This window comes from Coregonus lavaretus, assembly GCF_964263955.1.
Source record: "Coregonus lavaretus genome assembly, chromosome: 23".
NCBI lineage: Eukaryota > Metazoa > Chordata > Actinopteri > Salmoniformes > Salmonidae > Coregonus > Coregonus lavaretus.
In genome coordinates, this window is record NC_140010.1 from 13710313 (window position 1) to 13724750 (window position 14438).

The 14438-nt window shown below is 42.9% G+C and overlaps 1 protein-coding gene across 1 annotated transcript; it reads left to right on the forward strand.

The window, feature by feature from the left end:
* The first annotated feature begins 10098 nt into the window (after nucleotides 1–10098).
* Nucleotides 10099–12862, forward strand: LOC311099120 (5-beta-cholestane-3-alpha,7-alpha-diol 12-alpha-hydroxylase-like). The gene has a single exon (XM_084139770.1). The coding sequence runs from the start codon at nucleotides 10284–10286 to the stop codon at nucleotides 11820–11822; it is 1539 nt and encodes a 512-aa protein (XP_083995896.1). The 5' UTR covers nucleotides 10099–10283; the 3' UTR covers nucleotides 11823–12862.
* Nucleotides 12863–14438: the final 1576 nt, after the last annotated feature.

Consider the following 14438-nt stretch of genomic DNA (forward strand, 5'->3'; position numbering starts at 1 on the left):
ACCCCATATGTAACTCTGTGTTGTTGTTTTTATCGCACTGCTTTGCTTTATCTTGGCCAGGTCGCAGTTGTAAATGAGAACGTGTTCTCAACTGGCTTACCTGGTTAAATAAAGGTGAAATAAAAAAAATATTTAGTCAGTTGGACTCGTCTCTTTGGCTGATAATCGTGACGTACTTTCCATTTGACAGTCTATCTGTTCATGCTAACATTTTTATGTTTCGAATAAAGTGTTTTTAGGTGTGAGGTAGTTTGTTGATTAAGACGGCATGGAAGTATGAAAAATGACCAACCAAGCATATCTTAAATGTTTATAGAATTATCACAAAAAAAAGGAATACAGCAGTAGTCGGGTTATGAATAAAGTAGGCAATTTAAAATATATGAGTAACGCAAGTACCCTGTGGCTGTACCCTATTCGGAGGCATGTTCATGTTAAACCCTGCCTCGCTGTGTGAATCTATAGTAAAACAAATGTAGACTATAATTCTTGGCCAGATGGGGGCGGCATGTCCCAAGAGAAATTAACACTAATCCTGTAGTACGCAGATCCTTTCTAAAATGATGTATTTCTAGGCTCCTCACTGACAAGATAGTATAGTGTGATGTTTATAGTATTCTCTATTTTCCTCAATCATTACTCAGGGTTTCAAAGTGTTATCATGGTGAGGGAAGTCCATGCTTAGTACGTTGCCACCCTACAGTTAAACTTAAAGTGGCACTACAGTCTCCTTTTCAAGTAATTTAACAGCTGATTTACTTAACAAAAGGCACATCTCAATAGGTGGTCCAGGTAAGTCATGACATGGTACAAGTGGGAGGGTGGGCCTTTCCTCTTTTGTTCTCTATTGCTCCTCTATTGGTCCTCAAGCAAGGTGGGAGGCTGATGACATCATACAAATCCCATCAGAACAACTCCTTGAATGCCTTGAAGTTTGCAGTTGTCTAAAACACACTATTTTGCTCAAAAACGTATTTGCTTGACCCTTTAGTGTGTGTACGTTACTGTATTTATAATTGGGATATCGCTTTTCAACAGTAAAAGTAAAACAATTGCTGGAGAATGTCTTCAAGGTTTGAAGTCCATGGACTTTCACACATCCAAATGAGTCCATACTACGTACAGTGTAGCAAAATGTAAACTTGGAGGGTGAGTGTTTCAACATTTCACAAATTACTATTTTTAGATCAAAAATATTTTACTTTTCCTAACTATGAAACTCCCTGAAAGTTGATTTCAATGGCCTAGAATTAGTTGCCCTTTCAGGAAGCGAGCAGGCAGTTTTTCACAATAGACTCTTATCTTTTAGATAAAGCGTACCTTGATACAATGTAAAGATGTCATCTGCCTGTAACATTGTTGAGGGAAAAAAGAACACACTGTTTTTATCACACACAAAATAGAGATCTGAATGTATTGTAAAAGTACTTACGGGAAACCGGGGCTAAAAGTAACACAGGGTCAGTTGTAACAGCTAAATAACTACATTTAGAAACTACTTAGAAAGCTGTTTTTCAATGTGCTAATGATTGGTTAGTGTCTACATACCTGAGAAGTTTTAGGTGTACACATGAATAATTTTTTTGTTTTATAAATTTATTTAAATGTTTTAGGCCTTAAGTGAATTTTCTCCATATACACTACCAGTCAAAAGTTTGACACACCTACTCATTGAAGGGTTTTTCTTTATTTTTACTATTTTTTACATTGTAGAATAATAGTGAAGACATATTCAAGTCCATATTATGGCATGAACAGCTCAAATAAGCAAAGAGAAACAACAGTCCATCATTACTTTATGACATGAAGGTCAGTCAATACGGAACATTTCAAGAACTTTGAAAGTTTCTTCAAGTGCAGTCGCAAAAACCACCAAGCACTATGATGAAACTGGCTCTGATGAGGACCGCCACAGGAATGTAAGACCCAGAATGATCTCTGCTGTAGAGGATAAGTTCATTAGAGTTACCAGCCTCAGACATTGCAGCCCAAATAAATGCTTCACAGAGTTCAAGTAACAGACACATCTCAACATCAACTGTTCAAAGGAGACTGTGTGAATCAGGCCTTCATGGTTGAATTGCTGCAAAGAAACCACTATTAAAGGACACCAATAATAAGAAGAGACTGTGTCCTTTGGTCTGGAGTCCAAATGTGAGATCTTTGGTTCCAACTGCCGTGGCTTTGTGAGACGCTGTATGGGTGAACGGATGATCTCCGCATGTGTATTTCCCACCAAGGAGGATGTGTTATGGTGGGGGGTGCTTTGCTGGTGACACTGTGATTTATTTAGAATTCAAGGCACATTTAACCAGCATGGCTACCACAGCATTCTGCAGCGATATACCATCCCATCTGGTTTGGGCTTAGTGGGGCTATCATTTGTTTTTCAACAGGACAATGACCCAACACACCTCCAGGCTGTGTAAGGGCTATTTTACCAAGAAGGAGAGTGATGGAGTGCTGCATCAGATGACCTGGCCTCCACAATCCCCCGACCTCAACCCAATTGAGATGGTTTGGGATGAGTCGGACAGCAGAGTGAAGGAAAAGCAGCCAACAAGTGCTCAGCATATGTGGGAACTCCTTCATGACTGTTGGAAAAGCATTCCAGGTGAAGCTGGTTGAGAGAATTTCAAGAGTGTGCAAAGCTGTGATCAAGGCAAAGGGTGGCTACTTTGAAGAATCTCAAATATAAAATATATTTTGATTTGTTTAACACTTTTTTGGTTACTACATGATTCCATATGTGTTATTTCATAGTTTTGATGTCTTTACTATTATTCTACAATGTAGAAAATAGTAAAAATAAAGAAAAACCCTGGAATTAGTAAGTGTGTCCAAACCTTTGACTGGTACTGTATATTTATATATCATTTTTTATCAGTAAGAAGAGGTCTTTTGATTGGTATAGTTGATGACAATAATTATTGCTCAGATTAGACTCAAATTAGTAATTGGGGTCAGTTGTAACGCATGTTACAATTTACCCCTTACCTAAAGTGTATGGTATTTTATATAGTATTTAGAAACATTTACATAATTATATAAAATTGTACTTCTTTACATCAAGTTTCCCAGTACCACTAAGACAATACCTTTAGAAACATAATAAAGGCAAATTCATACTTTTTAATACTAAAAGTATCTTGTATAAAATAAAAACATTTAGGCTACTCCGTTTTTGTATTTTCATCCAAATAACAGTTTCAAATCATAACATTTTTCATAAAGGCAACAGTAAACATGTCATCCCCCACGAATGACGCAGCACCCCCTATTGAGCCAATTAGTGACAATTATTCAAACTTATGTTGCATGGATTAATGAGAGAGAGAGAGAGAGTAACAATCAAGTATTTTTTCCCTCACTGTTACTATAGAGCCCCCCTTGGGTCAATCAGTGTAATTTTGTAAATGCCGGATGTTGATGGCAAGACGTAGCTTCACCCAAGTTTGGTCAAAATCTTGAAAACAGGGCAGGAGATATACTTGTTCAGAGTTTGGTGGGGGACAAAAAGTCTAATTTGCAGAAAATCTATGTGTGGAGTTTATAGGTTCTATGTGGGAAAGTTGTTGCTCATGATGGGCTGCATATATATGTCATGACTGTAGATCAAACGGGACAGGAGATATGCTTGTTCAAAGTGTGGAATTTCAGTTGATTACTATAGCGCCCCCATTGGCCCGATTTGGACAAAACTTGGGTGAATGATGTGTCTTGTCATCGAGATCCCCCAACAGCAACTGCTCCCCAGGCGCTGATGACGCCGATTAAGACAGCCCCCCCACACCTCTCTGATTCAGGTTAATTGCGGAAGACACATTTCAGTTGAATGAATTCAGTTGTGCAACTGACTAGATATCCCTTTACTAATGTACGGATGGAGACAGATCCATAGTCCCCCTCTCGGTTTCATCGTGGGGGACAATTAACCATTGTTTTTACCATTGAAGACAGTGTTTACGTTATTTTCCTTTTTTCCATCGCAACTTTTTTCCCTTATTCAACTTTTTCACTCCGGACGCTTTATCTGGACATGGTTCATCAACATCTTCAACAGCCGAAGCTAAGTAGTAACATTAACATGATGTCTTCTAATTGCAGTCGCTGTACTCATAATATACAGGAGAACGATCGCCTTACGGCGAGAATAGCTGTGCTACAAGCCCAGCTTCAGACGCAATCGTTAGGCAAGGGTAATCTCAGTGTAGGAAAGGAAGAAACAGCGTCTGTGCCACCAGTAAGTACAGACAGTAACGTTAGTATAAATCCCCCCGCACAGTCCCCGCAGCCGGACAACTTTCTCATGGCTTCTGGAGGGAAATACTGTTGGAATGCTCAACCGGTGTCGCTCATTCAGCCGACAGAAACCTTCAACCGGTTTTCCCCATTATGTAGCGAGTCGGAGTCTGAGTCTGAGTCTTCTCTAGTCTCTACTCCTCCCGTTACGGGGTCTGAGACGCCGAAGGCTCCCACCATTAGCTCTGACAAATTGAAAACCCTAGTCATTGGCGACTCCATTACCCGCAGTATTAGACTTAAAACGAATCACCCAGCGATCATACACTGTTTACCAGGGGGCAGGGCTACCGACGTTAAGGCTAATCTAAAGATGGTGCTGGCTAAAGCTAAAACTGGCGAGTGTAGAGAGTATAGAGATATTGTTATCCACGTCGGCACCAACGATGTTAGGATGAAACAGTCAGAGGTCACCAAGTGCAACATAGCTTCAGCGTGTAAATCAGCTAGAAAGATGTGTCGGCATCGAGTAATTGTCTCTGGCCCCCTCCCAGTTAGGGGAAGTGACGAGCTCTACAGCAGAGTCTCAGCACTTAATCGCTGGTTGAAAACTGTTTTCTGCCCCTCCCAAAATATAACATTTGTGGATAATTGGCCCTCTTTCTGGGACTCACCCACAAACAGGACCAAGCCTGACCTGCTGAGGAGTGACGGACTCCATCCTAGCTGGAGGGGTGCTCTCCTCTTATCTACCAACATAGATAGGGCTCTAACTCCTCTAGCCCCACAGTGAAATAGGGTGCAGGCCAGGCAGCAGGCTGTTAGCCAACCTGCCAGCTTAGTGGAGTCTGCCAATAGCACAGTCAGTGTAGTCAGCTCAGCCATACCCATTGAGACTGTGTCTGTGCCTCGACCTAGGTTGGGCAAAACTAAACATGGCGGTGTTCACCCTAGCAATCTTATTAGGATAAAGACCTCCTCCATTCCTGCCATTATTGAAAGAGATCGTGATACCTCACATCTCAAAATAGGGTTACTTAATGTTAGATCCCTCACTTCAAAGGCAGTCATAGTCAATGAACTAATCACTGATCATAATCTTGATGTGATTGGCCTGACTGAAACATGGCTTAAGCCTGATGAATTTGCTGTGTTAAATGAGGCCTCACCTCCTGGTTACACTAGTGACCATATTCCCCGTGCATCCCGCAAAGGCGGAGGTGTTGCTAACATTTACGATAGCAAATTTCAATTTACAAAAAAAAAAATGGCGTTTTCATCTTTTGAGCTTCTAGTCATGAAATCTATGCAGCCTACTCAATCACTTTTTATAGCTACTGTTTACAGGCCTCCTGGGCCATATACAGCGTTCCTCTCTGAGTTTCCTGAATTCCTATCAGACCTTGTAGTCATAGCAGATCATATTCTAATTTTTGGTGATTTTAATATTCACATGGAGAAGTCCACAGACCCACTCCAAAAGTCTTTCGGAGCCATTATCGACTCAGTGGGTTTTGTCCAACATGTCTCTGGACCTACTCACTGCCACAGTCATACTCTGGACCTAGTTTTGTCCCATGGAATAAATGTTGTAGATCTTAATGTTTTTCCACAAAATCCTGGACTATCGGACCACCATTTTATTACATTTGCAATCGCAACAAATAATCTGCTCAGACCCCAACCAAGGAGCATCAAAAGTCGTGCTATAAATTCTCAAACAACACAAAAATTCATTGATGCCCTTCCAGACTCCTTCTGCCTACCCAAGGACGTCAGAGGACAAAAATCAGTTAACCACTTAACTGAGGAACTCAATTTAACCTTGCGCAATACCCTAGATGCAGTTGCACCCCTAAAAACGAAAAACATTTGTCATAAGAAACTAGCTCCCTGGTATACAGAAAATACCCGAGCTTTGAAGCAAGCTTCCAGGAAATTGGAACGGAAATGGCGCCACACCAAACTGGAAGTCTTCCGACTAGCTTGGAAAGACAGTACCGTGCAGTACCGAAGAGCCCTCACTGCTGCTCGATCATCCTACTTTTCCAACTTAATCGAGGAAAATAAGAACAATCCAAAATTTCTTTTTGATACTGTTGCAAAGCTAACTAAAAAGCAGCATTCCCCAAGAGAGGATGGCTTTCACTTCAGCAGTGATAAATTCATGAACTTCTTTGAGGAAAAGATCATGACCATTAGAAAGCAAATTACGGACTCCTCTTTGAATCTGCGTATTCCTCCAAGGCTTAGCTGTCCTGGATCTGCACAGCTCTGCGAGGGCCTGGGATCGGGAGAGACACTTAAGTGTTTTAGTACTATATCTCTTGACACAATGATGAAAATAATCATGGCCTCTAAACCTTCAAGCTGCATACTGGATCCTATTCCTACTAAACTGCTGAAGGAGCTGCTTCCTGTGCTTGGCCCTCCTATGTTGAACATAATAAACAGCTCTCTATCCACCGGATGTGTACCAAACTCACTAAAAGTGGCAGTGATAAAGCCTCTCTTGAAAAAGCCAAACCTTGACCCGGAAAATATAAAAAACTATCGGCCTATATCGAATCTTCCATTCCTCTCAAAAATTTTAGAAAAAGCTGTTGCGCAGCAACTCACTGCCTTTCTGAAGACAAACAATGTATACGAAATGCTTCAGTCTGGTTTTAGACCCCATCATAGCACTGAGACTGCACTTGTGAAGGTGGTAAATGACCTTTTAATGGCGTCAGACCGAGGCTCTGCATCTGTCCTTGTGCTACTAGACCTTAGTGCTGCCTTTGACACCATCGATCACCACATTCTTTTGGAGAGACTGGAAACCCAAATTGGTCTACACGGACAAGTTCTGGCCTGGTTTAGATCCTACCTGTCGGAAAGATATCAGTTTGTCTCTGTGAATGGTCTGTCCTCCGACAAATCAACTGTACATTTCGGTGTTCCTCAAGGTTCCGTTTTAGGACCACTATTGTTTTCACTATATATTTTACCTCTTGGGGATGTTATTCGAAAACATAATGTTAACTTTCACTGCTATGCGGATGACACACAGCTGTACATTTCAATGAAACATGGTGAAGCCCCAAAATTGCCCTCGCTAGAAGCCTGTGTTTCAGACATAAGGAAGTGGATGGCTGAAAACTTTTTACTTTTAAACTCGGACAAAACAGAGATGCTTGTTCTAGGTCCCAAGAAACAAAGAGATCTTCTGTTAAATCTGACAATTCATCTTGATGGTTGTAAAGTCGTCTCAAATAAAACTGTGAAGGACCTCGGCGTTACTCTTGACCCTGATCTCTCTTTTGACGAACATATCAAGACTGTTTCAAGGACAGCTTTTTTCCATCTACGTAACATTGCAAAAATCAGAAATTTTCTGTCCAAAAATGATGCAGAAAAATTAATCCATGCATTTGTTACTTCTAGGTTAGACTACTGCAATGCTCTATTTTCCGGCTACCCGGATAAAGCACTAAATAAACTTCAGTTAGTGCTAAATACGGCTGCTAGAATCCTGACTAGAACCAATAAATTTGATCATATTACTCCAGTGCTAGCTTCCCTACACTGGCTTCCTGTTAAGGCAAGGGCTGATTTCAAGGTTTTACTGTTAACCTATAAAGCGTTACATGGGCTTGCTCCTACCTATCTTTCCGAGTTGGTCCTGCCGTACATACCAATACGTACGCTACGGTCACAAGACGCAGGCCTCCTAATTGTCCCTAGAATTTCTAAGCAAACAGCGGGAGGCAGGGCTTTCTCCTATAGATCTCCATTTTTATGGAACAGTCTGCCTACCCATGTGAGAGACGCAGACTCGGTCTCAACCTTTAAGTCTTTACTGAAGACTTATCTCTTCAGTAGGTCATATGATTGAGTGTAGTCTGGCCCAGGAGTGTGAAGGTGAACGGAAAGGCTGGAGCAACGAACAGCCCTTGCTGTCTCTGCCAGGCCGGTTCCCCTCTCCACTGGGGTTCTCTGCCTCTAACCCTGTTGCAGGGGCTGAGTCACTGGCTTGCTGGTGCTCTTTCATGCCGTCCCTGGGAGGGGTGCGTCACTTGAGTGGGTTGAGTTACTGACGTGATCTTCCTGTCTGGGTTGGCGCCCCCCCCTTGGTTTGTGCTGTGGTGGAGACCTCTGTGGGCTATACTCGGCCTTGTCTCAGGATTGTAAGTTGGTGGTTGGGGATATCCCTCTAGTGGTGCGGGGGCTGTGCTTTGGCGGAGTGGGTGGGGTTATATCCTTCCTGTTTGGCCCTGTCCGGGGGTTTCTTCGGATGGGGCCACAGTGTCTCCGGACCGCTCCTGTCTCAGCCTCCAGTATTTATGCTGCAGTAGTTTATGTGTCGGGGGGCTGGGGTTAGTTGGTTATACCTGGAGTACTTCTCCTGTCTTATCCAGTGTCCTGTGTGAATTTAAGTATGCTCTCTCTAATTCTCTCGTTCTCTCTTTCTCTCTGAGAACCTGAGCCCTAGGACCATACGTCAGGACTACCGGGCATGATGACACCTTGCTGTCCCCAGTCCGCCTGGCCTTGCTGCTATTCCAGTTTCAACTGTTCTGCCTGCGGCTACGAAACCCCTACCTGTCCCAGACCTGCTGTTTTCAACTCTTAATGATCGGCTATGAAAAGCCAACTGAGAGACCTGAGCCCTAGGACCATACGTCGGGACTACCGGCCGTGGTGACTCCTTGCTGTCCCCAGTCCGCCTGGCCTTGCTGCTATTCCAGTTTCAACTGTTCTGCCTGCGGTTATGGAACCCCTACCTGTCCCAGACCTGCTGTTTTCAACTCTTAATGATCGGCTATGAAAAGCCAACTGAGATTTATTCCTGATTATTATTTGACCATGCTTGTCACTTATGAACATTTTTGAACATCTTGGCATGGTTCTGTTATAATCTCCACCCGGCACAGCCAGAAGAGGACTGGCCACCCCTCATAGCCTGGTTCCTCTCTAGGTTTCTTCCTAGGTTTTCGCCTTTCTAGGGAGTTTTTCCTAGCCACCGTGCTTCTACACCTGCATTACTAGCTGTTTGGGGTTTTAGGCTGGGTTTCTGTACAGCACTTCGAGATATTAGCTGATGTAAGAAGGGCTATATAAAATAAAATTGATTGATTGATTGATTGAGTGTTACATTTAATCCTGCAGGCTGTTACATTTAACCCCATCCACAGGGTCAATTGTAACACTTCACCTCCACCACTCTTGGTTTAATTGTAAATGACTGGTATGTCCTAGAAACATAGTTACAGTGTGTAATGGTAACTGAGACATGTTTGTTGTTTGTATAAATGTTTTATTTATCTACCTCAAACAATCCTTTCATAAATAAGCAAAAGGCAAAATGTGTTACTTTTAGCCCCTGTCTCCCCTCCTTAGGCTCATCATTCCTTTGGGATTATAGGCCATTGATGACACTTCTCCATCACACCCTGTTCAGGGCTGTCTTCTCCAACTCATTGCACCCCATTCCAGTTTTCCTTGTATCTATAATATTAAAAGTATTTTAACTCAAACCATTAAGGACATGGGGATTATCAATCCTATATTTCAAGTACTGTAGGTAAGAGGAGGATTATGAAACATATTTACTGTAAATTACAAAATATTTAGCACTTACTGTAATATGCAATTACATCAATGTATTGACCTTTATACCTAATGTTTCAACAAACTTGCAACAGCAAGGACTGTTCTGTACTTTCTGGGTAGTGCGCAATCTAGTTACTCATTAACTGCTGACAGGGACATCATCATTTCATCACTGCATGATTAGATCTGTCCATGTACGGTACAAAATGTTTACATTCTATTCTTTCCAAATGTTTATACATTTTTGGCTACAGTACTAAACATAGCTGAGTGTTGTAAAATAAAGTGACTAAAACAGTCTAAACACCAAAGTCTATAGTGGTTCCCTCAGTCTGTAAAAGTGATTTAGAATATGCTTAGGGAAGGGGAGGAGCATGGCTATCCTAAGCACAAAGGAATTCGAGCTGTGGCGCAGATGTGCTCAGTGAGAACGTAGAGGAAAGAACATGGGCTTTTTGCTGCCAATCCTTCTGGCTCTGCTAGCCTCTGTGCTGGGAGGATTCTACTTCCTGGGGGCCTTCAGGCAGCGTCGACCCGGAGAACCCCCACTGGACCGGGGCCCCATCCCCTGGCTGGGCCACGTCCTGGAGTTCCGTAGGGACACAGCAATGTTTCTGGAGAGGATGAAGAGGAAGCATGGGGATATCTTCACCATACAGCTGGGAGGATTCTATTTCACATTCCTCATGGACCCTCTGTCCTTCGGGATGGTCGTGAAGGAGGCTCGCGCCAAGCTGGACTTCACCAAGTTCGCACAGCAGCTGGTGCAGAAAGTGTTTGGTTACCACTCCATGGAGAACGACCACAAGTTTCTGCAGATGTCCAGCAACAAGCACCTGATGGGGGATGGTTTAGTGGTAATGACACAGGCCATGATGAGCAACCTACAGAATCTAATGCTGCACAGTGTAGGGACAGAGCATGATAACAATAAGACCTGGAATGAGGATGGCCTGTTCAACTACAGCTACAACATTGTCTTCAGGGCAGGCTACCTGGCTCTGTTCGGTAACGAGACACCCAAATCCACGGGGAGCCTGGAGAAAGCCAAAGAGGTCGACAGAGAAGAGTCCCAGGAGCTCTTCCGTGAGTTCCGTAAGTACGACCAGCTCTTCCCCAATCTGGCCTATGGGGTCCTGCCTCCGGGGGAGAAGAGGGAGGCAGAGAGGCTGAAGAGGCTGTTCTGGAACATGCTGTCAGTGCAGAAGGTGAGGACCAAGGAGAACATCAGTGGCTGGGTGCGCGAGCAGCAGCAGGTGAGGGAGGAGCATGGCATGGAGGACTTCATGCAGGACAGGTACATGTTCCTTCTCCTCTGGGCCTCCCAGGGGAACACTGGCCCTGCTGCCTTCTGGCTCCTCCTTTACCTCATGAAGCACCCAGAGGCCATGAAGGCTGTGCAGGGGGAGGTGGAGGAGGTGCTGAAGGAGACGGATCAGGAGGTGAAGCACGGTGGACCCCTAGTTGACCTGACCCGGGACATGCTGCTGAAGACGCCCATCCTGGACAGCGCCGTGGAAGAGACCCTCCGCCTCACCGCTGCCCCCGTCCTCATCAGGGCCGTGCTCCAGGACATGTCCTTCAAAATGGCTGACGGAAATGAGTACCGCATCAGGGAGGGAGATAGGGTGGCCCTCTTCCCTTACACCGCTGTTCATATTGACCCAGAGGTCCACCCCGACCCACTCACCTTTAAGTACGACCGCTTCCTGACCCCAGAGGGGGGTAAAAAAACAGATTTTTACAAAGGTGGGAAGAAGTTGAAGTACTACAACATGCCGTGGGGTGCTGGGATCACCATGTGCCCTGGGCGCTTCTTTGCCACCAACGAGCTGAAGCAGTTTGTCTTCCTCATGCTCACGTACTTTGACTTTGAGCTCAAAAACCCAGATGAAAAGATACCTGATATTGACATCAAGCGCTGGGGCTTTGGGTCCATGCAGCCAACCAAAGACATCCAGTTTAGATACAGACTCAGGTTTTAAAACTGAGACACAAACCAGCCTTTAGCAATGCTTTGAATGTAAATGTAAATTTTATGAGCTGTTAATCTGATGTTGATTATTATAAACTAGCTTGTGCCTAAACATTACTTTATCTAGAGTACATAGTACAGCAAAAGGTGGTACAGTATTACAATACTGGATATAATTTTTGTATTTATTAGAGGAAAAACCATCAACTTTCTAAAAAAAATGAAATATCTGGAAGGATTAGTTTTGAGTCAGCTGGAAAGCAGACACAAAATTGAAAGCTGACATGAGCAGAAAAAATTAATACTGTAAAGCTGGTTTGCAGATAGTATTAGAAACGCACAGATGTTCAAAACCAACTCCATGCAGGAGATGAGTTGACAATTATTTTAAGATACTGCTGTGTACTGTATTGCAGGGGCCCACCCACTGGAGAGCCAGGCCCAGCCAATCAGATTGAACAGAAATAGGGATCATAGCTTTCACCTGGATTCACCTGGTCAGTCTATGTCATGGAAAGAGCAGGTGTTCCTAATGTTTTGTACACTCAGTGTATGTCACAGTGCTTCTATGGCTATATACACCATGCCACTGCCTATTTCATTTGTTCATTTAGCAAACAAGACAGCTCATAATCCAGTGCCTTTATCACAGTCAACACACTTATATTTCAGCTTTAATTAGCTTTCAAAATGCAACATTTTCTCTCAGCCTCACGACAAAATGTGTAGAATTGCAGGACATTTGCTTTAAAACAGCAACATTTTCTCTCAGCCTCATGGCAAAATGTGTAGAACAGCACATGTTGGAATAGCACATAATTGGGGGCCCACTAAAATATTTGCAGGCCCACCCACCAACGAATTTCTGGCTACACCACTGCTGTATTGTTGCTTTAATTATATGTTTTGTCATGTTCATTAATAATCTGACCCTCAAGGACAGCCTATGATAGTGCCAAACAGTTGCAATATAAGAATCATTGCTCTTTGAATAACATTGTAATGTTAAGCATTAAATCTTTGTGTAAAAAAATATGCTTTTAAAGCCTTGATTGTCATACAATTCTTATTGTGTATATGAACTGTGGCCTTGGATGTATTGGCAGAGGTAAGGCTAATTGAGCAATGACCTGGGACTCTGGGAATCTGTATGGATCAATGCTATAGCCTAGGTTCCACAGATGTGCCCTGAGAAACGCTCAGCTGTACTGCGAAACTTGCCTCTAATGCATTGATAGAGACTGGCTGGGGTTATTTGGGGTTGAAGCATCCCAAAGATTCAACACATAGCTCCCCAACAGCTAAACTAGTAAGCTAGATAGAAGGAGGCTTTGTGGTATGCTAAGCTTACTGTGCACATGAAAGGGTGATGCATACTCCTACAAGTGTCCTAGGCCACCCAGTCGACACAAAGGGCAAATGTGGAAATCAGTCTAAGGTTACTAAAGTTGCTCCCATGGACTACTCAGGAAAAAAGTAGCTAGAATTACATAATTAGGAGGCCGTTAAAGCTGCAATATGTAACCTTTTGGGCGACCCAACCAAAGTCACATAGAAATGTGGGTTATAGATCAGTCATTCTCATTGAAAGCAAGTCAATGAACCGGTAGATCTGTTCTATGTGCTCTATTTCTATGCTTCCCGTTCTTAAGTGTTGTTTTTTGCGTCTTTTACTTTTGGTTTTGTACACCAGTTTCAAAAAGCTGAAAATACAATATTTTTGTCACATAAACTGAAATTAGGCAACCTATTAGAATTTTAGCAACCAGGAAATGGAGCGATTTCTGCATATTGCACCTTTAAGTCTAATCCATTCTGAACCACATAAACAGCTACTAGGCCTATTCAGTGAGATTTGTAGCTGTTTGAGCCTTCTAGGGCAAAGGTAAGTTGGACATTTGACTCCACAACACCTCCCTTTTGTGGCTGTGGGTGGGAATTAACTGGAAAAGAGAATGGAAAATCTAATTTCCTTGGAAAACAAAAAGAGGAACAAACTGCACTAATGTTCCACATCTGGATTTTCACGTTTTTGTTTTGATTTCCAGCTGATTCAATCTGAACTTTGAAGATTGCATCATACTCCACATCACACATAGTGAAACCAGAAATGGATGGGTTTCTGTCTGGTGGCAGGGTATATTCTCACTTTAGTTTAACATTATGGCCTTTAATAATAATAACAAAACATCAAGGTTCAAATTCAGATTGAATTCATCGTTGTTATAGAAACATATTTCTGAAAATAGACCAATATTAGCCTGGGATGGCTTCTAACAGACCCAACAACAGGTCAGTAATAGGGTTAGACTGAGCAGTCACCTTGCATTAGGCTTCTTATTAATGCTGGGCAGCCCAACATGGCAGGGAAATAAACCTAACTTCAGCCTCCATAGTGCTGCCTGCCTTGTGTTCAACAATATGGGCCATGATTCCTGAACACAGCATATAGTGTGATTGTACTGTAATGCCTGGGGCAAGATTATCATCAGTTACAACAGAGAATATTTACTCCTGTTCTTTCATTGGCAATTTTCAACTGAGGACTGGGAACTATTCCTGCTACTGAAGACCTGTTTATAACAGTAAACAGCTTGAATTTGTATTGTGCTAGCAATAATAATGC

What these genes read in the sequence shown, in the direction of transcription:
- LOC311099120 (XM_084139770.1), top strand. Translation starts at nt 10,284, where the DNA reads ATGGGCTTTTTGCTGCCAATCCTTCTGGCTCTGCTAGCCTCTGTGCTG.